The 24,261-nt window shown below is 33.3% G+C and overlaps 1 protein-coding gene across 1 annotated transcript in view; it reads right to left on the bottom strand.

Moving 5' to 3' along the window:
- Nucleotides 1-335: 335 nt before the first annotated feature.
- LVRN (laeverin) overlaps nucleotides 336-24,261 on the bottom strand; it is a 54,522-nt gene continuing 30,596 nt past the window's right edge. Inside the window, exons 13-20 of the mRNA XM_074281553.1 lie at nucleotides 18,132-18,187; nucleotides 14,224-14,377; nucleotides 12,654-12,742; nucleotides 9,936-10,046; nucleotides 8,880-9,047; nucleotides 8,503-8,640; nucleotides 2,706-2,781; nucleotides 336-931 (exon numbers count right to left, since the gene is read on the bottom strand). Of these exons, the coding sequence (XP_074137654.1) occupies nucleotides 785-931; nucleotides 2,706-2,781; nucleotides 8,503-8,640; nucleotides 8,880-9,047; nucleotides 9,936-10,046; nucleotides 12,654-12,742; nucleotides 14,224-14,377; nucleotides 18,132-18,187 (939 nt within the window). The 3' untranslated portion in view covers nucleotides 336-784. The remainder of the gene's footprint in view (nucleotides 932-2,705; nucleotides 2,782-8,502; nucleotides 8,641-8,879; nucleotides 9,048-9,935; nucleotides 10,047-12,653; nucleotides 12,743-14,223; nucleotides 14,378-18,131; nucleotides 18,188-24,261) is intronic.

The raw sequence follows: 24,261 nt of genomic DNA on the forward strand, positions 1-24,261 counted from the left end.
TCTCTCTCTCTCTCTTTCTCTTTCTCTCTCTCTCTCCCTCTTTCTCTCTCTCTCTCTCACACATACACACATCATAATCTCTTTTTTTCTTTCCAGTTTTGATTTTCTCTGTTATCTCTGAGTACAAGTAAATGTTACACAACATTGTCTTATTGCTTTGAGCAATACTCCTATTCCTAGGAGACATTGAGATCACTACCCCATTCCCACCCCCACCCAGAAGACTAAATATTTATTTCCCCATAGAAAATAATGTACTTTTCATTAGTGCTGATCCAATGTTTTAACATTCCAGTGAAAGTAAAAACAGAAGAGAATTCATTTTAGAAATGATCTTTTTAAATGATTTATAAGTTTATTGCAAATGAAAATCTTCCCTGAAATCACCACTGAATGAAACATTTAATAAATTCTTCATTAATAAAGTCACCAGTGTACCCTGAGCTGGAGAGGATGCCAAATCCAAAATAGACTTCTTTGGTTGGAAGCAGGAAAGTTGTACTCTTTAAAGTATAATTAATTTTTAAAATTCCATAAGTTTATTGCAAATGAAAATCTTCTTTGAAACCATGTGAATAAAATAAATGTTTTTTCCTTCTTCTTTGCTGATAAAATTATTAGTATATCCTAGAGAATGCCAAATCCAAAGCAGGATTCTTCGGTTGAAAGCAGGAAAGGTAAACTCTTTCGACACACAATGCAATATGTAGGATGTATAGTCACATCAACTGCATAACATTACAGAATACAAATGGAAACGGACTGCTTTGTGTATTACAAAGGATTAATCATCCATATTTTTCTTTAACCAGTTAATTATCTTAGCAATACTCTTGTTATTTTGCTGATTCACCTTCATCTGTTCTTTAATTGTGTTAAGAAGCATAACACTGTCATTCTCTCCTAGTATGGTCCTGGAAAATTGCTGGAACTAGAAAAGAAAATGCAATCAATCAATAATCTCAATCTAATTTCCTACTTTTCATAGAAGGAAGGAAACAAGAATTTATTAAGCACCTAAAGTAAGGAAGAAGAGAAACTTTGGGAGAAAAGATAATAAGTTCAAACATATTGGGTTTAAGATATCTATAGAACAATCCAGTCTAAAATGTAGCTAGATATATGGGAGTAAAAGTCAAGAAAGAGATTGGGACTAGATATATAGATCAGAGAATCACCTGTGTAGAAATGATAAATTATGTGAATCTTGTATTTTAAGTGTTTCTTACAAATCACTGAATATTCTCTTCTCTTTCTTCTGCCTTTCAAAGTACCAAAAGGGAACCAAGCCCTCTAGTAAAGGACTTGCTTTCTCAAAAAACAATGGGTCTGAGCATGGGTAGGTGTTAGGTAGGCAAGGTTGGGCAGAAGAAGAGACAACATGGAGGAGAGAATGAAGCTGACAACTTTATCTCTGCTTCCCTTAAATCCAATTTATGAGCAAGTCAGGATATCACCCTTATAATGCCATTGGTCCTTTTTGGGAAAGAAGGTCAAACAACAATGGACTGGCATGGCAATAGTTCCTGAGAGTCATGGTGACTTGCTGAAAGGATAAACCAGTCAGGGAAGGCTAGTCATCTGTTGGCGAAGAGGTAAAACATATTTGAATTAAGAAGAGCAGGGTGAAAGCTGCTTTCTGCTATCTGACCATTCTTGTGATGACACCCGAAGCAAGTGAGTATCTCCAGGGGAAGCAAGTACAAGAAGATGGAAGACATTCCTTCCACCAAAGTTCTCTCCATTCCTGCTGCTGGAACTTCATCTATCAAAATTTATTTGGAAAGGGAGAGTGATGCTTAGGGAAGGAAAGAACTCTAAGTATAACCATTCTTTTCCTAACTAAAGATTTGGATGTAAATCTTACTTTTATTCTTTATCTGTATTAATAAATATACCTTATAATCAAATTCTAATAAAAGCTTTTTGCTTTTTGAGAATAGCTAACATTTATGTCATATTTTAAGATTTGCAGAGCATTTTAAATACCTTTGAGTTAGATGCTGTTATTATCCCTATTTAATTATGAGCCACTGAGATCACAAACATTTTGGAACATCACAATATTCATGTTTTTTTAAGAATTTAATGTTCTAGAAAGAGTTTTAGATTTAGAGTTTAGGAGCAATTTGGGTTTGAATTTTGCTTTCAACATTTAACTAGTTATGATATGATAAGTAACAACCTCTTAAGCTCAGTTTCTTCATCTGTAAAATGGAGATAAATATACCTGCAATATTTATCTCACAAGACTGTTACAAGATCATACGATATAATAATCTATGTAAAGTGCTATATGTATCTGTTAATACATAACATACTATTTTTTTAAAATGTAAAATTTAAGTTTCAAAATAGCCATCAAATGAGGATCAAATGAGATAATATTTGCAAAGTACTTAGGTCAGTACTTGACACATAGTAGGTGCTTAATAAATGTTTATTTCCTTCTTTTCCCTTTCACAGTTCACAAATTCACTTGGGTGTCCTAGGTGATAATGATACTTACCTCTCAAGACTGTTAAGAGAATGAAAATGAGATATTATGTATGAGATATTCTACACACACACACACACACACACACACACACACACACACACACACTCACTCACTCACACATACACTCAAATTGTCTTGCCAACCTTTAATTTTCTCTATAAACATTATCAATATTGCCATTCCCTGTATTATTTAAGATACTTACTTCTTGGAACTCTGAATCTGTGGATATGGGTACTGCTATAGTACTTGCTAGTGAGATTAAAGACTCTTTTCCAAATCTGTAAAGCAATGAGATTTCAATCAGCAACAAAGGAAGTTACAGAAGACAAAATGATATTTTACATAGTGTGTGTGATAAAAGTGAACCTTGAATTGATTCTCATTTTCCAGATTCAAAGAAATATATCAACGTCTTTATGAATGAAGTCCTAGTCATATGGGATCTCCTAAAGTTTTGAATTATCATAAAGATCATTTTATAGGAGAAAAAATATTTACTGCAAAATCTATTTTTCTTTCATTTTAAATGCTAATTTCCTTTTCTCTCTTTTTAGCTTATACCTTTTCAAGTAATAACAGTTTTTTAAAAATTAATATCTATTTTAAATTGATAATAATTTTGAGCTTTAAAAAAAACTTCAATATATATCTCTATAGTTTAGCAAAAAAAATTCACAAATTAGCCATATCTGAAAATATATGTTTCTTTCTTCATTTTAAAATCACCACCTTTCTATCTGAACAGGAGAGGAATGTTTTATCTTCATGCTTTTGGACTCTTACTTTCTCTTTAATACTTTAGTTGAAATAGTGTCTGGTGGCTCCTGCTCAGAGACCTAACAAAACTGTTGAAAAGTATAGAGCCATTCAAATCATGTCAAAGACAACTTAGACTCAACCAATGATCAAATCATTGAATGAAAGTTTAAGACCCAATTTTGTACATTTTACTTGGGAGCTTACTACCAGAATCATTTCAGAATATATTCCCATAATACCATGCAAGTTAATGTTCATTTCCATGTAAATTTCAGCCGCAGGATTTTATGACCCAAAGGTAGTTTCGGTTCACCATAACCAATCTCTATATAGATCTCCAGGTGTCAGAAACTCTTTACTCTTAATATTCCATTCAAGTCAAATTTCAATACCTCTCTAGTTAATTTAGTCCATGTCTACCTCCCTACAGCAAAATAATCCTTCAGAGAACACCTGATTTCATTGCAATAAAAAGGCATACCCAATTCAACTGTCTAATATAGACTGATAGCTCTGAATTTAAAAAAAAAATCCAAGAAAAAAAAACAATAGCAGGTTGTTATAGTTAACATAAAGATTACCTACCTCCCCAAAGTGTCACTATAGCTTAAAAAGCAAACACAGGACTTTGGGATGCATTAAAAAAAGAAAGAGAAATTAGAATGAAATTAATATAATGATACTACAATTTCTGGTCTGTCCATGCTAAAGTTCAGTACAGTTGCTTTATGTCAGAAATAGATATCTGATATCAGAAACTAAGTTGTTAGGACATTATATAGACAAGAAAACAGATCATAATGCAGTTATGATCTCTTTATGATTGCCAATCAAATGAACAAGACTCTAAACCTCCACCAATACACCCAGATAAAGAGTTGGAAAAATTGTAATTTTGAAATTATAATTTTGTATTTCCAAAATACAAAGACAGGTGGTTCCAAAACTTTTATTTGATCAGTATTGGGTACTACAATGCTGCAAAAGCTCTGTAATTTATATAGTCTTAGAGAATTGCCTGAGGCAAGGAGAGGCTGGATGACTCTGCCAGGGTCCCACAGCCTATGTGTATTAGAAGTAGGACTGGAACCCAACTCTTCCTGTCTCTAAGACTAAATTCTATCCACTATCTCACTTGACCTCTCTTAATTATTTGCATAATCAAAGACAAACAAACCTATTCTGAAGGAAAAAAGAAATATTTGGGGGCTTGAATTAATCTGTATGACCTTTGTTTTTAATTAAAATCCTCAAAGAATTTCTCAATTCTCCATTTTATTTGAACAATAATTTTACTTTGAACATATTGGTAAAATTGTCAACAAGGAAACCAAGTAATATTCCTTTTTTTAAAAAAATGAGAAGGGGGAGTGAAGAAAGAAAGAGAAAGACACACACACACACAAAGAGACAGAGAGAGACACACAAAGAAAGACAGAGATAAAGACCGAGAGATAGAGAAAGAGAAACATAGAGAGACAGAGGGATAGACAGGGGGGAGAGAAAGAGAGAGAGAGAGACAGAGACAGAGAGAGAGAGAGAGAGAGAGAGAGAGAGAGAGAGAGAGAGAGAGAGAGAGACAGAGACAGAGAGACAGAGACAGAGAGACAGAGACAGAGAGAGAGAGAGACAGAGAGAGACACAGAGAGAGACAGAGAGAGACAGAGATACAGAGAAAGAGAGACAAAGAGAGAGAAAGAGAGAGAGAGAAAGAGAAAGACACACACACACACAAAGAGACAGAGAGAGACACACAAAGAAAGACAGAGATAAAGACCGAGAGATAGAGAAAGAGAAACATAGAGAGACAGAGGGATAGACAGGGGGGAGAGAAAGAGAGAGACAAAGACAGAGAGAGAGAAAGAGAGAGAAAGAGAGAGAGAGAGAGAGAGAGAGAGAGAGAGAGAGAGAGAGAGAGAGAGAGACAGAGAGAGAGAGAGACAGAGAGAGAGAGAGAGACAGAGAGAGAGAGACACAGAGAGAGACAGAGACAGAGAGACAGAGAGAGACAGAGATACAGAGAAAGAGAGACAAAGAGAGAGAGAAAGAGAGAGAGAGAAAGAGAGAGAGAGACAGAGAGAGAGAGAGAGACAGACAGACAGACAGACAGACAGACAGACACTGAGGGACAGAAAGAGAGAAAGACAGAGATAGAGAGATCAGCGTTTGGAAACGTTGGATGGCTATGTTTTCCCAAATGGGAGTACATGACTTATTCGGTTTTCACTTATAAACTGAAAATGCTTTGTCAAATTGTTTGAGGGAGAATGAAATCTCTGAATGGTACTGAAAATATTGGTAATTTAAAGTAGATAAAAATTATTATAAGATAATGACTACTCCAGAGAATATATGATATCCTAGCAAAATTTCTAATTGCTCTGCCTGGGCCTAAGTAATACTTAATAATAGACTCTTGAGAGCTAGCCATGTCTAGCCGGCTAGAATGCCCAGCACCATAGAGTTCTGAAGCACTAGCAAATTCTGTTCAGAACAGATCACTCATAGGAGCTTTATAGTTATAGGTGGGTCTTGACTAAAGACTGAATCACACAACCAGAGGGTGGAGGTGGTAGGGTTGCTAGCTAGATAACTAGATAGATGGCTCTGAGAATACAAATACAAGCTAAAAAGATTGTCCTTATTCTCAAGGAGCTTACATTCTAATAGGAGTTTTCATCCTAAAATGCCAACTCACAAAACCCCGTGTGGCAAAGATATAAATGTAGAGCCAGGTTTGAAGTAGCAACTCTTCTTCAAATGGTTCCAGATAGTAACTAATGGAAATAAATCCAGAGAACTAAGGGCAGAGCTTGATCAAGGGGGATGAGCACTTTCTCAAGTGCTGACTCTTAGAGGGGCCCCAGGGGCAAGGAATAGAAAAGTCCAGAGAACAATGATTGTGGCTCAGCCTTAAAGAATGTTGGATGCCAAAGATATCAGGTTCTTAAAATAAGCATCCTCATTCACGACATATTCTAGAAGTGGGCACAGGGTAGAGAAATTAGACTTGACACCCTGAAGAAAGATTTTTCTCCAAGTCTTATGTTCAGGTGAAACTAGAGGATTTCCTATAAACTCTGCCTTTTTGCAGTAATTATCTAATAATTCAACAGAGCTCACATGAATTAATTGTATTTCTATCCCTTTCACTTAGTGCTCACAGATATTCCATTATGCTCCTAAACACTCACTTACACAATTGTACACAGTACTTTTCTTCACTTTAGTCTTTCTCCAGTGCCTCATGTGGCCCATGAGATGACCTAGGATTATCAAAAATTATGGTTTTTTTCCTAGTTCTATAAAAAAAATTTTTTTTGGCAGGTTGCTAGGTATGTTCAGTATTGTTCAGTAACAAATAGACTAATTTAGCCAGAATTGTCATTTTTATTACATTAGCTCAGCCTATTCATGAGCAATTGCTCATTTTCCCAATTGTTTCAATCTAACTTTATTAGGATGAGAAGTGTTTGTAATTGTGTTCACATAGTTCTTGGGTTTGTCTTGGTAGGTAGACCTCCACCTATTTTATTTTGTCTACAGTAATTTTAAGTGGCATTTCTCTTTCTAACTCTTGCTGATGGGCTTTGTCAATAACATATATAGAAATGGTGATGATTTTTGTGGGATTATTTTATATCCTACAACTTTGCTAAAGCTGTTGTTTCCAGTAGATTTTTGGACGATTTTCTAGATTATCAAAAATTATGTCAGATGAGCACAAGCTCTACCAAACTGAAAATACATAGAGTAGTGCTGATCATAATATAGAATGTTATATAAGGACCAATCCAGCTAAGATCAGAAAGGTTAAATTAATTCATTAAAACATTAGGTATCATCTTCAAGCTTTATTTGTGCCATGATTTCTCTTTGGTATTCTAGCAAAGCTTATAGAGTCTTTCTCAGAAAGTTGTTTTCAGATGTATCCAAAAAAATATGTAGAATTAAAAAGGAAACCAAATACATAAAAGTGAAGTTTTTATTCTTTCTCCTAGTTGAAGCAATTAAATGGCACAGTGAATAGAATGATGTTCATGAAATCAGGAAATCCTGAGTTTAAATCTGGCCTTAGATACTTCCTAGCTGTGTGACCCTAGATAAGTCATTTTATCTCTGTTACAGGTTCCTTAACTTTAAGATGGGAATGAAAATAGCTCCTACCTCCCTGGGTAGTTATCAGGATCAAATGAGATAATATTCAAATAGCTTTTATTACTAAATCTGGCAAATAGTAGGTATTAACTAAAGATTTACTATTGGCTGATCCCATTATTCTCCTTCTTAAAAAATTTTAATGACTTCCTTTCACCTACCAAATAAACCATAAATTCCTTTTTCTTAAAGTCAAAACCTTCCACAACTGGACAATAAGCCATACTTGTGGTCCTACATAACATTACAAACTACATACACTATATGTTCCAGACAAACTAGTCTGTTCTCCAACCTCAGTTTTCATCCTGCCTTCTTTCATTTAAAGGCCTTTGTTTACTTTATCATTTTTGTATATCTTCTCCCTCCCATTGGATTTTTTTTTTCTCCTTGAAAACAGGATCTTTGGTATTTCTACCATCAAATCCCTAGCATTTATCATTAATAACGTGCTTTGTACATTTTGGAGTGGGGGGAAGGGAGGGTCCACACATTTCATTTGAATAGTGAATTCCTGGTAAGAAAACTCCCTTCACTAATGCAGAGTAGCAATTGTTCTTTAATTTGCTCTCACAGAATTATCTTGAATACTTAAAGATACAGTAACTTGCTCAGGACTATAAAGCCAATGTGTATCAGAGAGAGGAGTTGAATTCAGGACTGTTCTTCATCTGCTACATCACACTAACTCTTGTCTTGTGCACATTATAACTGTGCAATCTATTCTAAAATACCACTCTCAATAAATACGTGTACTAAAATAATTTAATATATTGAGCATATTTATATTTTCTCTCTTTTCTAAAACCCTAACCCTAAATTTTTTTTTATAATTTACAAAGCAATGCATTAGCTTTTTCAAACACTTAACCACTTAATAAAGAACATCTTTTGTCTTCATAATGGCCAAGATTTGACATTCCATAGATGAATACACTTAAACCCCCAAAGCACCGAATAGTGCAGGTTAAATCCAGATTATAATGAATGAAACAGAAGCAGAGGCCAAAAAAGGGGCTTTTCCCCTTTTTCAAGCTGCTAATTGACCCAAACAAAATGGAACTCACTAATTCGTAACTTACCTCTTTTCTACAGCTTGCCAATTGTTGATTAAAAATTCCTTTGTTACAAGCCTGCCAATAACAGTTTCTGCTACAAGGTTCAACATATGTGATGGCTCAGAAATGACTGAGTTTTCATCCAAAGCATATTCCATAGACCTGTCAAATGTGCACGTAAAAAAATTGAAAACAAATCCTAAGTATTTTGTTTAAGTAAATGGAATTTATTGTGGAATTTTAAAGTCCCCAAATGAAGCATCTTATAGTGCCCAAAGACACATATTTACTTCACTACCAATTTCGTGGGCTCATTCCCACCTCCCTTTTGCAGAGTGGGATGATGTTACTACAATACATTTTTCTCTTAGTATCCCTTGAGTTAAATTAACAATAATCACCTATATAGTACCCAAGGATCTTTGCTGCAGGACATCGAATGAAGTAAATTTTCTTCTTCTTCTTCTAATCGACTCTTCTCATAAATACTCAACAAAAAGTCCCATTCTTTATCACTTCCCATGGCAACACCAAAACACATAATTTCATATTTAATGAGATTAGAGTTTCTACAAAATATAATATACAACATATTTCGTGATTATTTGCTCCTATAAGTTGTCGTGAAGTTGACATTACAGTGAGATGAAAAATGTAATTTAAAGGCATGATATTTGATAAAATTAGAAAGGACAAGGTTTAGGGAAATTTTAGAATTATCATTGAAGTTGAAAGTATTGCCCTGAAGTCAGGAGGACCTGAGTTCAAATTTGACCTCTGACACTACACTTCTTAGCTGTGTGATCCTGGGCAAATCACAACCCCAATTGCCTCAGAAAAAAAAAAGTTTAAAGTATGAGAATAGAACATTTTAAAGCCAGGTCATAAAGCCAGTATGTTTAAAAAAATAGTAAATAAGTGGTAAAGCAGGGCACTAGAAATAGTCTATTAGAATAATGCAAGTAAAAACAAAATTCAGAGATTGCCTTTATAAATAAATATAAGCATTTATTTATGAAGGTTGATTATTATATAGTGTTACCAGCATTTTGAGGGTCTAATTGCTCATGGCACAGTGTTAAATCCTGAAGAAAATAAAATAGATTGAATTACTGCCCTCTGGAAGATTGTAATCACCAATTAAAACATTGATGCAAATGAGTAGTAATGTAGAATGAAAAGGTACTGGGATCAAATCAATTAAATCAGCACACAAATTAGCACCAAGAATATTAGTAGGATACAAAGGAGAATATTAGATGAGAAATGGATAATTCATTGACTCATTTCCAAACGTCCATATCATTTAACACTAGTTTAAAATAGAGATAGGACAATAAAGATTAGTCAAATGAAAATAGAATAAAGTTAAAGGGCTAAAGAAATCAAGAAATAAATATAATGGAATGTGTCAAAGTAGCATAAACATTTAAGAGAGTTTGTAATATTACTCTTACTTAATGGGCTCTGAGTAATTCATCCACTTTGAGAAAATTTCCCTTGACAACTGCAGACAGTCTTCAAGTCCCAACCAACATGCTCCTTCAAATACCTTTTTCAGCGATAGTCTTAAAAGAAAAGCCAAAAAAACTAGTTTATTTTTGCATTACTAAGTTCATTTTTCCTTTCAACTTTTGTAATTTGATACAATTTTGATGAACAATTCAAAATAGCCTTCTAATTACATTAACTTCAAGAAAAAAAAGAAACTTAAGGATAAGGAATAAGGTGAAGATTTGGGCATGTATTTGTTGAGTGACTTTGGAGCACCAAAACTAAAACACAACAAAACTCCAAGACTAGGATTTTTTGGAAAGTTAGCAGTGAATCATCAATCCCCTCTCTTCCTTCCCAAACAGTTTATATCTCTTGTTAATTCAGTTCCCCTTTATTTTAAAAAATGAATTACGTATAAAGTATGTCAAGCTTCTGAAACAATATTCTAAAAACTAAAATCTCTTCCTACTTTATTTAAAACTGAATTTTATTACTTTTTTTCTCTCAGCCAAAGTTAGATGTGTTAAGGAAAATGGGGACAGGAAAAATATGAATCAGCAAAGGCACTAATAAGAGTCTCCAACTAGATCCCACCTTGGTATGACATGATCTATTTATTTATACAAATAAATGCATGTTCATAACCATGTACAGAGTGCTCTTCTGTCTACCTGAGAATGTACAAAAAAATTGAAGCCAGTTTCTTTTTCCTATGACTCTCATTCCTATCTGTAATGGATGACTAATGTAGGATATACAGTCTGGTTTCCTAGCTCTTTTTGGGAGGGGAGAAAAGTGAAGCAAAGAATCAGCCTTGTTAAAATGGACCATTTCAGTTCATTTAAATAACATAAATTTCAACTAAGTGGAAATAGTTCTTTAGTCAGAGGACGAAAATTTACCAACTCTTCTCAACTCAGCCACTTATTACTATTAAAATTTGAATATCTGGAATAAGTTACAGTCTCTCTGAACCAAAATTTAAAAAAAAATTTATGGTTCTGGCAGCCCTTTTTGTAGTGGCTAGAAACTGGAAAATGAATGGATGCCCATTGATTGGAGAATGGTTGGGTAAATTATGGTGTATGAATGTTATGGAATATTATTGTTCTGTAAGAAATGACCAGCAGGATGAATACAGAGAGGCTTGGAGAGACTTACATCAACTGATGCTGAGTGAAATGAGCAGAACTAGGAGATCATTATACACATCAACAATGATACTGTATGAGGATGTATTCTGATGGAAGTGGATATCTTCAACATAGAGAAGAACTAATCCAATTCCAATTGATCAATTATGGACAGAATCAGCTACACCCAGGGAAGGAACACTGGGAAATGAGTGTAAACTGTTAGCATTTTTTTGTTTTTCTCCCCAGGTTACTTTTACCTTCCAAATCCAATTCTTCCTTTGCAACAACAACAACAAAATTCAGTTCTGCACATATATATTGTACCTAGGATATACTATAAGATATTTAATATGTATGGGAATGCCTGCCATCTAGGGGAGGGGATGGAGGGAAGGAGGGGAAAAATTCGGAACAGAAGGGAGTACAAGGGATAATGTTGTAAAAAAAATTACCTATGCACATGTATTGTCAAAACATGCTATAATTATAAAATTAATTTAAGAAATGAATACAAGGGATAATATTATAAAATAAAATAAAATTAAATTAATAAAAAAATATTTTTTAAAAATCTATGGTTCTGTAATCTTTGCTTCTCACTATTTCTCCTACAAATTCACTTACCTAACACACTCTTTCACACATAAGCCTTGCCACCTTCTACCAAACTGACCTTTCATTCACTCTATTACTCTGCCATGAACTCATACTCTAGTATCATATTTGAGATGGAGATAGAGGGATAAAGAAAAACATCTAAAGAGATAACTTAGAGTGGGGGTCTAATCAGATTATATGCACAGATATAATATTTAAATGTAAATATATGTATATTTCAATATTCCTCAAATATCTCTATATATGGATATAGATATATGACTATCCCTCATTTATTTATTTAAGGCTATAAAGACATACACATATATACACATCTGTGAGAGAGAGGGACAATCTCTTTTATATCTACAAATTCCATTCCTTTGCATCACCTGTGAAATATAAGTAACAAATTTCACACATATAGGATATTGATCATGGGAGGACAGAGAAAAAGTTTAACAGGACAAAAAATAGGAAATTAGGCAAAGGTTGTCTTGGATAACTCTTTTTGGCCTCCCCCTTTAGTATCTATCTTCAGACATGACTATTTTTTCAGAATACTGATATTCTCAGGCTTAATCCTTTTTTTCCTTTGCTTTGTTTTATCCATATACCTTACAAAAGAGCAGATAAACTTGTTTATATTAAAGTATAAAACCAATTTGAAACATATATACTTTTTGACTATGGTTCAATAGTTCAAGATTGGTTCATATGCATAGTACATGACTTTAATGTGTATATGTTTAATTTCAAAACTAAAAATTTTCAGGCTTCTCTCCCCTCAGTAAGAGTGCTTCTGTGCATGGATGATATAAACAAAATTCTCTATTAATTACTTATATATGTGATACTCATTCAAATCAATAAATTTATGTATAGTATATGGGCTATCTATTCAATGAATCATTCTATTCAATCATCTATATTAAAAATACTTACATAGTCATTTCATCATCTTGGACAGCATTTTCACGAATTTTATTTGAATAAATATGCCACATTGGGGTAAGTTTCTTTAATAAATATTTCTAAAATGACAGAGGAAAACATATTACTGATAGCAACCCAATGCTGAATTTGTCAAAAATTACCTTTTTTACCAAAAAAAGGTGATAACCAAATTATTAAAGGTTTGATTATTTTTTCTTCAAAAATTTCTATTTAATGTGTTAATATGGGTTCAAAGATTCTTGCTAACATATCTTTCATCATGATATATTCATGCTAAGGAGACTAAATTTAATAACTTCCTCTAAATATGGGATATTCTAAAAAAAGAAAATTGTTTCTACAAGGGCCAAATTTCAGCTAAACTTCCACCTTCTATAGTATGCTTTCCCTAATTCTTCTTAATTCTAATGCCTTTCCTCTGGTAATTATGTCTTATGTATCCTGCCTTTCTTATATATAATTGTTTGCATATTATCTCTCCATTTAGATTTTGAGTTCTGTGTGTGTGTGTGTGTGGTTGTTTTTGTGTGTGCTAAATACAGTGCTTGACACATACTAGGTCCTTACTAAATATTTTCTGACTGACTGGCACTGACTTCTCCATCTCCACTAAATGAAAGCTCTTCCTTATTGATTATAGATAAAGCCAATTAAAAAGCTTACATTCATTAAACAATCTGGAAGTCACCTTAGACAAGAGATAGGAAACTGTTTTATAAATGTTGAGCTTATAGTTCTTTGTTCACAGTCTAGATACTTTGATTTATGTACCTAATACTTGAAAGCAAGTAAGTGGATTCCAAGAAGAACAAAAAATTAGAAATTGTTAATAAAATAACTAAGCATAATTCTCATGTTAGAAAATATCAAAAATGTTTTACTTTAGTTTTAAGAGAGTTGGCAATCCTTAGTACTTTATATATAGCTCTAAGGGAAATGATACCCTGCATTTATAGCTCTAAGGAGTATAATCTAAGACAAAACTTCTTAAACTGTGAGTTACAATATTGGGTCTGTAACTGAATGTGGGGGGTCACGGATATTTGGCAATGGTAAAAGGTATCTATTCTGCTGAGATTTAATTCTTTATGTAAAATAAACAAGCATATTTGTCTCATTAATATGCAAATTGTTTTTGTCTTTAATAAATGGTAAAAATACATGTATAACAAAGAATTGTTTTAAAATAAATTTCCTTACAATTTATTATTAGTAAATGTTTATATACCAATTTACCCAGGGTCACATAAAAATTTCTCAGACAAAAAGGGATTGCAAGTGGAAAAAGTTTAAGAAGCCCAGATCTAAGACATATATCAGGGAACCAAGTTCCCAGAATGGCCACCTTTCATTAGTCTTCTCATATTCTCCACTCAAATTGGTCCTCTATCAAAACTCCTTTTTCTTTCTTTCCCTTTTTGACACTTTCGCCTTGGTAGAATCTATTAGGAAACTGAGAATACCTAATCACAAGAAATCACTTTGAGAATGACCTGCTACAAACATTCCTGCTGGAGTAAAGGAAGAAAATGGGTAATATCTACCAAAGAACTATTACCTTAAGTAACAAATATACATTATGGTTGTTCAAACTGACAAAAAGATCAGGGCGCAGTAGGTTTAGGAAAACTCTATTCCACACTAGGGCTTCTTCTTCTTTAGCAAGGTACTTGGTTAAATCAAGAGCCGTTTCAATTTCAACATAGCCATACCTATTTTGATTAGGAAAGGAAAAAAAAAAAAACTTGTTAAACATGTTAAATATTTTCCTTCCATGTTTTGTAAATGTTTCTATCAAGTGAGGTAAAATATGTAAAGTACCTTACAATCTTAAATTATTACATAACTGCTAACTGTTGGTATCATAATAATTTAAATAATTTAAAAAGCCAAAGTTTAAAAAAATTATGGGCAAAATATAACTCAATAAATATTATTGGCAAGTTTCCTATGTCAATTTTTTCCCAAAAAAAGTCAAAATCCTTGAAAATACAGAAAATCCCAACCCAATATGACATTAATCAATGGGAACCAATTTATTCCTAACCCGATCATATTTTCCTTAATAATCATAGATGACAATCACATATACTTTTAAGGTTTTCAAAATACATTTATATACCAGCATTCCTTTTTAATTCCTCAACCATCTGTGAAATAGATATTTCAAATTTTAATAACACCACAAGTGTCCCTTTACCACACTGAAAAGACAACTCCTTTATGTCTTAGCATAGTTTGCATAAGTTGCTATGACCAATAAATAAATAAATAAATAATCAGCCACTAGGAGAAATTATGGAGATAAACCTCTCTGAACTTAATTAGGTTTGTTCTTTGTTGACAGACAAGCAGCCCCTTGTTGGGCCCATAAATGAAGATTTTCCATTTTAAGGAATCACAGAATTATATAGATTGACTTCAAAGTGTGCCATCTAGTCTAATCCATATCTGAAGAGGAAGACCCTCTATAACATCTTTGACAAATAGTCATATGGGCTCCAAATGGTTTATTCTATGTTTTAATAGTTTCATTAGGAATAATAATAATAGCTGTCATTTATGAATCACTTTAAATTTGCATACATTCTCTCATGTGACCATTACAACAATACTGGGAGATGGTATTATTCCCATTTTGCAGTTAAGACATAGTATAAGTAACTTGCCCAGGTTCATTCAGCTAGTAAGTGGTTGAAATGATTTGAACTCAACTCTTCCTGACTTCAGGTTTAGTATTCTGTGCACCTGCATATATTTTTTCCTTACACTGAACTGAAATCTTTCTTTCTTTCATTTTTTAGTTTATTCATTTTTAATATATATTATTTTATGAATATATTGGGAGAGAAAAATCAGAGCAAAAGGGAAAAAAGATAAAAAAAGAAAAAAGAAGTGAGCATAGCATATGCTAATTTACATTCAGTCTCCCTAGTTCTTTTTCTGGATGCAGATGGCATTTTCTGTCCAAACAGACATTGGGACTGCTTTGGATCCCTGAACTACTGAGAACCAAGCCTTTCATAATTGATCACTGGATATTTTTGCTGTTATTGTGTACAATGTATTCCTATTTCTGCTTGTTTCGTTCAGCATCAGTTCATGTAAATCTTTCCAGGCCTTTCTATAATCAGCTTGTATTGCTGTTAAGATGACAAGAAAAGATAATAATAAATGCTGCAGAGCATGTGAGAAAGCTGGGATGCTAATGCATTATTGGTGGAGTTGTGAACTGATACAGCCATTCTGAAGAACAATTTGGAATTATGCCCAGAGGGCTATCAAATCGTGCATATCCTTTTATCCAGCAGTGCCAGTACTAGATCTATATTCCCAAAAGATCAGAAAAGAGGGAAAGGAACCACATGTGCAATAATGTAGGCAGCAACTATTTTTGTGGTGGTGAGGAATTAGAAATTGAATGGATACCTATTAATTGGGGAATGGCTGAATAAAGTATGATATATGAATGCATATTATTATCCTATTAAAAATGATGAGCATATTGATTTCAGAAAAGCCTTGAAAGCCTTAAATAAAGTGATGCTGATGAAGTGAAGTGAGTAGAAGTGAAAGAATATTTTCACCATAACAAGATTACGTGATGATCAGCTATGATAGATTTATCCTTTTTCAATAACACAGTAATACAAGACAATTCCAATAGACTTAGGATGGAAAAGTAGAGAAGTCAAATTTTGATCCTAGACAACACAAAGGAAATATATTAAGATGTGGGGGTGCTGTGGGCATGGGATGTTGCTAATGCTGTTTGATCAATGTGTCCTATTTTTCCTTTATTGTATTTTTTTCTTTCTTCTTACAAGGGAAAGTTCACTGAGAAAAGGAAGTATATATTTAGGAATTAACCATATTGTATAAAACAAAAGGCATCAATAAACATTTTTAAAGGGTGGTCACAAATATCAAATGCTGCAAAAAAGTCAAGATAAAGACTAGAATAGAGATAAAGACTGTATATGTAGGCTATAATACCCCAAAGTGCTCTATCTTCCATCTTTGTGCTGGCTGTTCTTCATTTCTGAAAGGTACTCCCTCCTTATCTTCACCTTTTAGATTTAGCTCAAGCACTATTTTCTTGTAGGAGGCCTTTCTCAGTCCCCCTACTTACTAGTACCTTCCTTTCTAAAGATATTTTCCATCTCTTATATCTGTTTCATATATACATAAATATATATATGTAATCAGTTATGTACAAGTTATTTCGCACACTAGATTAGGTGGCACAGTAGGAAATTGTAGTCAAAAAGACCTGAATTCAAATCCAGCCTCAGACAATTACTAGTTGTATATCCCTCAACAAGTCACTTAACCTCTGTCTATCTTAGCTTTCCCATCTGTAAAATGGGGATAATAATAGCATCTACCATCCAGGGTTGTTATAAGGATAAAATGGGATAATATTTGTAAAGCACTTTACTTAAAGAGCTATATAGGTACCAATTGTTATTGTGGTTGCTGTTAGAATTCAGGTGTCTTGAAGTCAGAGGCTATTTTTTGCTTTTTCTTTTTATCTGCTACCCTACATTTAATACTATTCCTAGCATTCAAAAAAAAAGTACTCAATAAGTGTTTGTTGACTGATTGGTTAATAACATCATTTCTAACTCAACTAGAATAATTTTAGGAGAGTGAGATGAAAGGATAACAAATTTCAAGGAATTAAGGAGTTAAGCAGTGATAAGTAAATGGAAGCAATGAGTGTAGACATCTCATTTAAATGATATACCAATAGGAAAAAAAGTAGTAATATGTGGGGGAGATTCTTTACTGTAAATACTCTTAATTTTTAATTGATATTCTTTTCTTCTACTAAAGTCTTACTTAGGCATCACATCATGGGCCAGAATATGCCAGCAAGCTTAAGTTATTCTTGGTTTTTCTACTAAGTTGCGAAAGCTCTGTGTATCTATCTGGAGATCGTCTTCCAGAGGGGAATCCAGATATGTTAGGGGAAGGTAAAACAATGGCAGAAAATTGTACCCAAAATGAACATTTCTTTTAACAACAAACAGTAACTCCCAAAGACTATCTACTAAGGTATAGAGGAATTCTAATCTATATTGGTAGAGGGAGTATTCACACAGATAAATTCACAGATCCTTGGAATATCTAAGCACATATTAATTTATCATGTAAAATACTCAGTAGTTTTTCTATATCAAACACTCTAAATAAAATCAGTTATCATCTTATGACATTTTGGAAAATACAAGTCAAATTCCATAAATAAATACCAATATGAAAATGGTCTCAATAATCAATCTCAATCTCTTAGCCACAGGTGATTTTTCACACAATAGAGTTCCCATATAACAAAAATTCATCTTTATTGAAATAGGACAAGAGCTATGTATTTTAGGAAATAGATGTGAAAGTGGCAACTCATTGCTTTAAAACAAGGTCTCCTAAAATGATAAAGTCTTTAAGAAAAAATATACTTACCAAGACAATGTAAAGGCATCATCAAACAGCTTCATTCTGTCACTGACTGAAATAACCTGTATAAAAACAGAAATTGCAGAGTTAAAACAAAATTTTTTCAAGAAGAAAACAACCACACAACAATAATTTGGAAGTATTGTCTAAAAATGTGAATTACTACAATGAAATTCAGTAAGTATCCAAAATAATCTAAAAGATATACAATAAATATTTGTTGATTAGTTATACCAAATACTGCTTGAAATAACTGGTCCATAAGTTGGATCATATAATCATTCTCTTTATTATTGTTATTATTATTTTATTATTGCTTTTTATTTACAAAATATATACATGGGTAATTTTTCATCAATGACCCTTGCAAAATCTTCTATTCCAACTTTTCCTCTTCTACCCCCACCCCTTCCCCTTGATGGCAGGTAGACTAACTAATACATGTTAAATATGTTAAAGTATATGTTAAATACAATATATGTACATATATATCCATACAGTTATTTTGCTGGACAAGAAAAATCGGATTTTGAAATAAGGTAAAATTAATCTGAGAAGGAAATCAAAAATGCAAGTGGACAAAACAGAGGGAATGGAAATGCTATGTTGTGGTTCACACTCATTTCTCAGAGTTCTTTCACTAGATGTAGCTGGTTCTCTTCATTATTGAACACATGGACTGATTTGGTTCATCTCATTATTGAAGAGGGTCATGTCCATCAGAATTGATTATCGTATAATATTGTTGTTGAAGTATATAATGATCTCCTGGTCCTGCTCATTTCACTCAGCATCAGTTCCTTGTAAGTCTCTCCAAGTCTTTCTGAAATCATCCTGCTGGTCATTATAATAATATTCCATAGCATTCATATATCACAATTTATTCAGCCATTCTCCAATTGATGGGCATCCATTCAATTTCCAGTTTATAGCCACTACAAAAAGGGCTGCCACAAACATTTTTGCACATACACGTCCCTTTCCCTTCTTTAAGATCTCTTTGGGATATAAGCCCAATAGCAGCAATGCTGGATCAAAGGATATTCACAGTTTGATAACTTGTTGAGCACAGTTCCAAATTGCTCTCCAGAATGGTTGGATGCATTCACAACTCCACCAACAATGTATCAGTGTCACAGTTTTCCTACATCTCCTCCAACATTCAGCATTATCTTTTCCTTTCATTTTAGCCATTCTGAGAGGGGTGTGGTGGTATCTCAGAGTTGTCTTAATTTGCATTTCTCTGATTAATAATGACTTGGAGCATCTTTTCATATGGCTAGAAATAGCTTCAATTTCTTCATCTGAAAATTGTCTGTTCATATCCTTTGACCATTTATCAATTGGAGAATGGCTTGATTTCTTATAAATTAGAATCAATTCTCTATATATTTTGGAAATGAGGGCTTTATCAGAACCTTTGACTGTAAAAATTGTTTTCCCAGTTTATTGCTTCCCTTCTAATTTTGTCTGCATTAGTTTTGTTTGTACAAAAGCCTTTTAATTTAATATAATCAAAAATTTCTATTTTGTGATCAATAATGATCTCTAGTTCTTCTTTGGTCACAAATTCCTTCCTCCTCCACAGGTCTGAGAGGTAAATTATCCTATGTTCTTCTAATTTGTTTTTAGTCTCATTCTTTATATCTAGATCATGAACCTATTTTGATCTTATCTTGAGGTATGGTGTTAAGTGTGGGTCAATGTCTAGTTTCTGCCATATTAATTTCCAATTTTCCCAGCAGTTTTTGTCAAATAGTGAATTCTTATCCCAAAAGCTGGGGTCTTTGGGTTTGTCAACACTAGATTATTAACATTATTGACTATTTTGTCCTGTGAACCTAATTTATTCCACTGATCAACGAGTCTATTTCTTAGCCAATACCAAATGTTTTGGTGACTGCTGTTTTATAATAATATATACTATAATATACTATATACTATATATTATAATATATAATTATAATAATATATACTATATTATAATATAATAGGAGTTTTAGATCTGTTACAGCTAGGCCACCTTTATTTGATTTTTTTTCATTAGTTCTCTTGAAAGTCTTGACCTTTTGTTCTTCCAGATGAATTTTGTTGTGTTTTTTCCTAGGTCATTAAAATAGTTTTTGGGAAGTCTGATTGGTATAGCACTAAATAAATATCATTTTTATTATATTTACTCAACCTATTCATGAGCACTTAATATTTTTCCAGTTGCTTAGATCTGATTTTATTTGTGTGGAAAGTGTTTTGTAGTTTTGCTCATATAGTTTTTGACTTTCCCTTGGCAAATAGATTCCTTCCCTGCTGCCTTCCTCCTTTGCCTCCTTTCTTCATTCTTTGCTTTTACGATTATTTATGAATTAAAGCTTTTTATTTACAAAACATATGCATAGGTAGCGAAATATTTTATACTATCATCAGTTACTTTAAATGGAATTTCTCTTTGAATCTCTAACTTATGGATTTTGTTAGTGATATATAAGAATGCTGATGATTTATTTGGGTTTATTTTCTTTCCTGCACCTTTGTTAAAGTTGTGCATTATTTATAATAGCTTTTTAGTGGAGTCTCTGGTGTCCTCTATGTATACCATCATATCATCTGCAAAGAGTAATAATTTGGTTTCCTCATTACCTACTTTCTTTAATCTCTTTCTCAACTCTTAGGCTCATGTTTCTAATCCAATGTTGAATAGTGATGGTGATAGTGGGCAACCTTATTTCACTCCTGATCTTATTGGGAATGTTTTCAGTTTATCTCCATTACATATGATGCTTACTGATAGTTTTAAATAGATGCTACTGACTATTTTAAGGAAAAGTCCATTTATTCTTATCCTCTCTAGTGTTTTTATTAGGAATGGATGTTGGATTTTGTCAAATGCTTTTTCTGCATCTATTAAGATGATCATATGGTTTTTGTTAATTTGGTTATTGATATTGTCAATTATGCTAATAGTTTTCCTAATATTGAACCAGCCCTGCATTCTTGGTCATGGTGTATTATCCTGGGGATGATTTTCTGCAATCTCTTTGCTAATATTTTATTTAAGATTTTTGCATTAATATTCTTTAGGGAGATTCGTCTATAATTTTCTTTCTCTGTTTTCAACCTACCTGGTTTAGGTATCAGTACCATGTCTGTGTCATAAAAGGAATTTGATAGGAGTCCTTCATTCCCTATTTTTTCAAATAGTTTATATAGCATTGGAGTTAATTATTCTTAAAATGTTTGGTAGAATGCACATGTAAATCCATCTGGTTCTGGGGATTTTTTCTCATAGCTTGTTCTATTTCTTTTTCTAAAATGGAACTATTTAAGCAATTTACTTCCTCCTCTTTTAATCTGGGAAGCCTTTGTTTTTGAAGGTAGCCATTCATTTCACTTAGGTTATCAAATTTATTGTCATAAAGTTGGGCAAAGGAACTCCTTATTATTGGTCTAATTTCCTCTTCATTGGTGAAAAGTTCTCCCTTTTCATTTTTAAGACTAACAATTTGATTTTCCTCTTTCCTTTTTCTAATCAACTGTACCAAAGGTTTATCTATTTTGTTGGTTTTTTTCATAATACCACTTTATTTATTAATTCAATAGTTTTTTTTTACTTTCAATTTTATTAATTTCTTCTTTTAATTTTAGAATTTCAAATTTAGTATTTGATTGGGGGTTTTAATTTGCTCTTTTTAGCTTTTTAAGTTGCAAGCCCAATTCATTGATCTTTTCTTTCTCTATTTTATTCACGTAAGCTACTAGAGATATAAAAGTTCCCATTATTACCGCTTTGGCTGCATCCTTCAAATTTGGTATGTTATCTCATTGTTGTCATTCTCTTGGGTGAAATTATTGTGTCTATGATTTGCTGCTTCACCCATTCATTCTTTAGGATGAGATTATTTAGTTTCCAATTACTTTTTAGTCTATTTACCCCTAACTTTTTGTTGAATGTAGTTTTTATTGATCTGAAAAGAATGCATTTACTATTTTTGCCTTTCTGCATTTAATTTTGAGGTCTTTATTTCCAATATATGGTCAATTTTTGTATAGGTTCCATGAACTGCTGAGATGAAAGTGTACTCCTTTCTGTCTTCATTCAGTTTTCTCCAAAGATCTATCATACATAACTTTTCTAATATTCTATTTACCTCTTTAACTTCTTTCTTACTTGTTTTGTTGTTTGATTTATCTAATTCTGAGAGTGCAAGGTTGTGATCTCCCACCATTATAGTTTTGCTCTCTATTTCTTCTTGCAACTCTCTTAACGTCTCCTTTAGGAAGTTAGATGCTATACTCATTGGTGCTTATATGTTTAGTCCTGATATTGCTTCATTGTCTATGCTACCCTTTAACAAGATATAATTTCCTTTCTTATCTCTTTTAATTAGATCAATTTTTGCTTTTGCTTGATCTGAGATAAGGATGGCTATTCTTGCTTTTTTTTACTTCACCTGAAGCATAATAGATTTTGTTCCAGCCTTTTACCTTTACTCTGTATGTATCACCCTAATGTGTTTCCTGTAAACAACATATTGTAGGAACCTGCCTTTGCTTTATGGGAGAGTTCATCCTATTCACATTTATGGTTAAAACTACTAATTCTGTATTTCCTGCCATCTTATTATCCTCAGATTATGCTTTTCTTTTTCTTTCCTCCCTTGCCCCCTCCCCAGTATTAAACTTATGGGCACCACTTGCCTCACACAGCTCTCCCTCTTTAGAATCCCTCCCACCCCCTTGAAGTCCCTTCCCCTTTATTATACCTTTCCCTTATTTTTTTTCTGTATTCCCTTCTATTTAACCTACTCTTTTCCTTTTTCTTCTCCTACTTTTTAATGAAGTAAGAGAAGTTTCTCTGTAAACCAAATATGTCTAATATTTTTCTCTTTGAGCCAAATCTGATGAGAGTAATATTCACACAATGTTTCTTCCCCTCCCTTAATTCCCTCAGATATGATAGGTTTCCTTTGCCTTTTCATGGAATGTAATTTCCTTTTTTATCTCCCTTTTTTCCTTTTTCTGATACAACCTTCTTTCCACTTCTAATTCCCTTTTTTTGTATTATAACAGTAAAATCAAAGTATACATGCACTCTTTATGTATGCCCATAACAGCAATGCAGTTCTCAAGATTTCTTTTCTGGGAGTTCTTTATCTTTTCCATTTCACACTTCAGGGAATTTTTTTTTCAAATTTTTCTTTTAATAAGTTATATGCCTTTTCCATACTCTCTTGCAGAGCTTTTCTTTCCTTTCCCTATTTTTCTTCTAACTCTCTTTTAAGATCTTTTATAATTTCTTCTAGGAGAGCCTTGTATGATGGGGACCAGGTTATATCCCCCTTTAGGATTTTGTCTGGACATTGTCTGCTTTTAGTCTCCTCAGGATTGCAAATCTGTTCTTTTTCTGTATAGAAGCTGTCTATAGTTAGAGCATGCTTTGCTTTTTTACTCATTTTTTTAAAAGCCCTTAAGGTCTGCCTTCAAGTGAAGGACATTATCAGCTTCCTCTACAGACTGGGGATAAATGGATATTAGCTGTCCTGCCAATGGGCTGCAAAGAGCTGTGGAGTTGTGGACGTGCCACTACCCTGGGAAGAGCCCCACAAGTGGAAGTGTGACTGCCCTGGTCGGAGCCCCAAAGCAGAAGTGCTACTTCCCTGGGAAGAGCCCCACTGTGCAGAAGTGTGACTACCTTGGGCAGAGCCCCTAGCTGCACACTGAGGCTGCACAGCTGTGCTGTGCTGTGGCCTGTGATGATTCGTTCCTGGTGCTAGGTGGATGTGGCCAGTCCTCTAAAGCTCTGGCGTTTAGGAGTACATTCTACCTTTAGCGTTTTGTGTAACTTCTCTGTTGATCTATTGCTTTGTAACCAACGTAGAGCAGCCAACTTTTGGTAGAGTCCTCCATGCAAATTCTCCACCCTTAGAGAGGGCACCTGCCCCCGTCTGCTCAGTGTGCTAGGCTCCGTGTTCTGCCTTCCTGCCTGTGCTGGCCTCCTCCCGTCCAATCAACACAGACCTTTTATGGCAATCTTCCAGATTACCTTCTGCTGGCAATTTGTTGTACTTCCAATATTCATGGATTCTACCAGTCAAGCACCATTTCAGAGGCTGAATTTTGTACTCAGTAGTGAGAGTAGTAG

This window comes from Sminthopsis crassicaudata, chromosome 1 (genome assembly GCF_048593235.1).
Source record: "Sminthopsis crassicaudata isolate SCR6 chromosome 1, ASM4859323v1, whole genome shotgun sequence".
NCBI classification, from domain to species: Eukaryota; Metazoa; Chordata; class Mammalia; order Dasyuromorphia; family Dasyuridae; genus Sminthopsis; species Sminthopsis crassicaudata.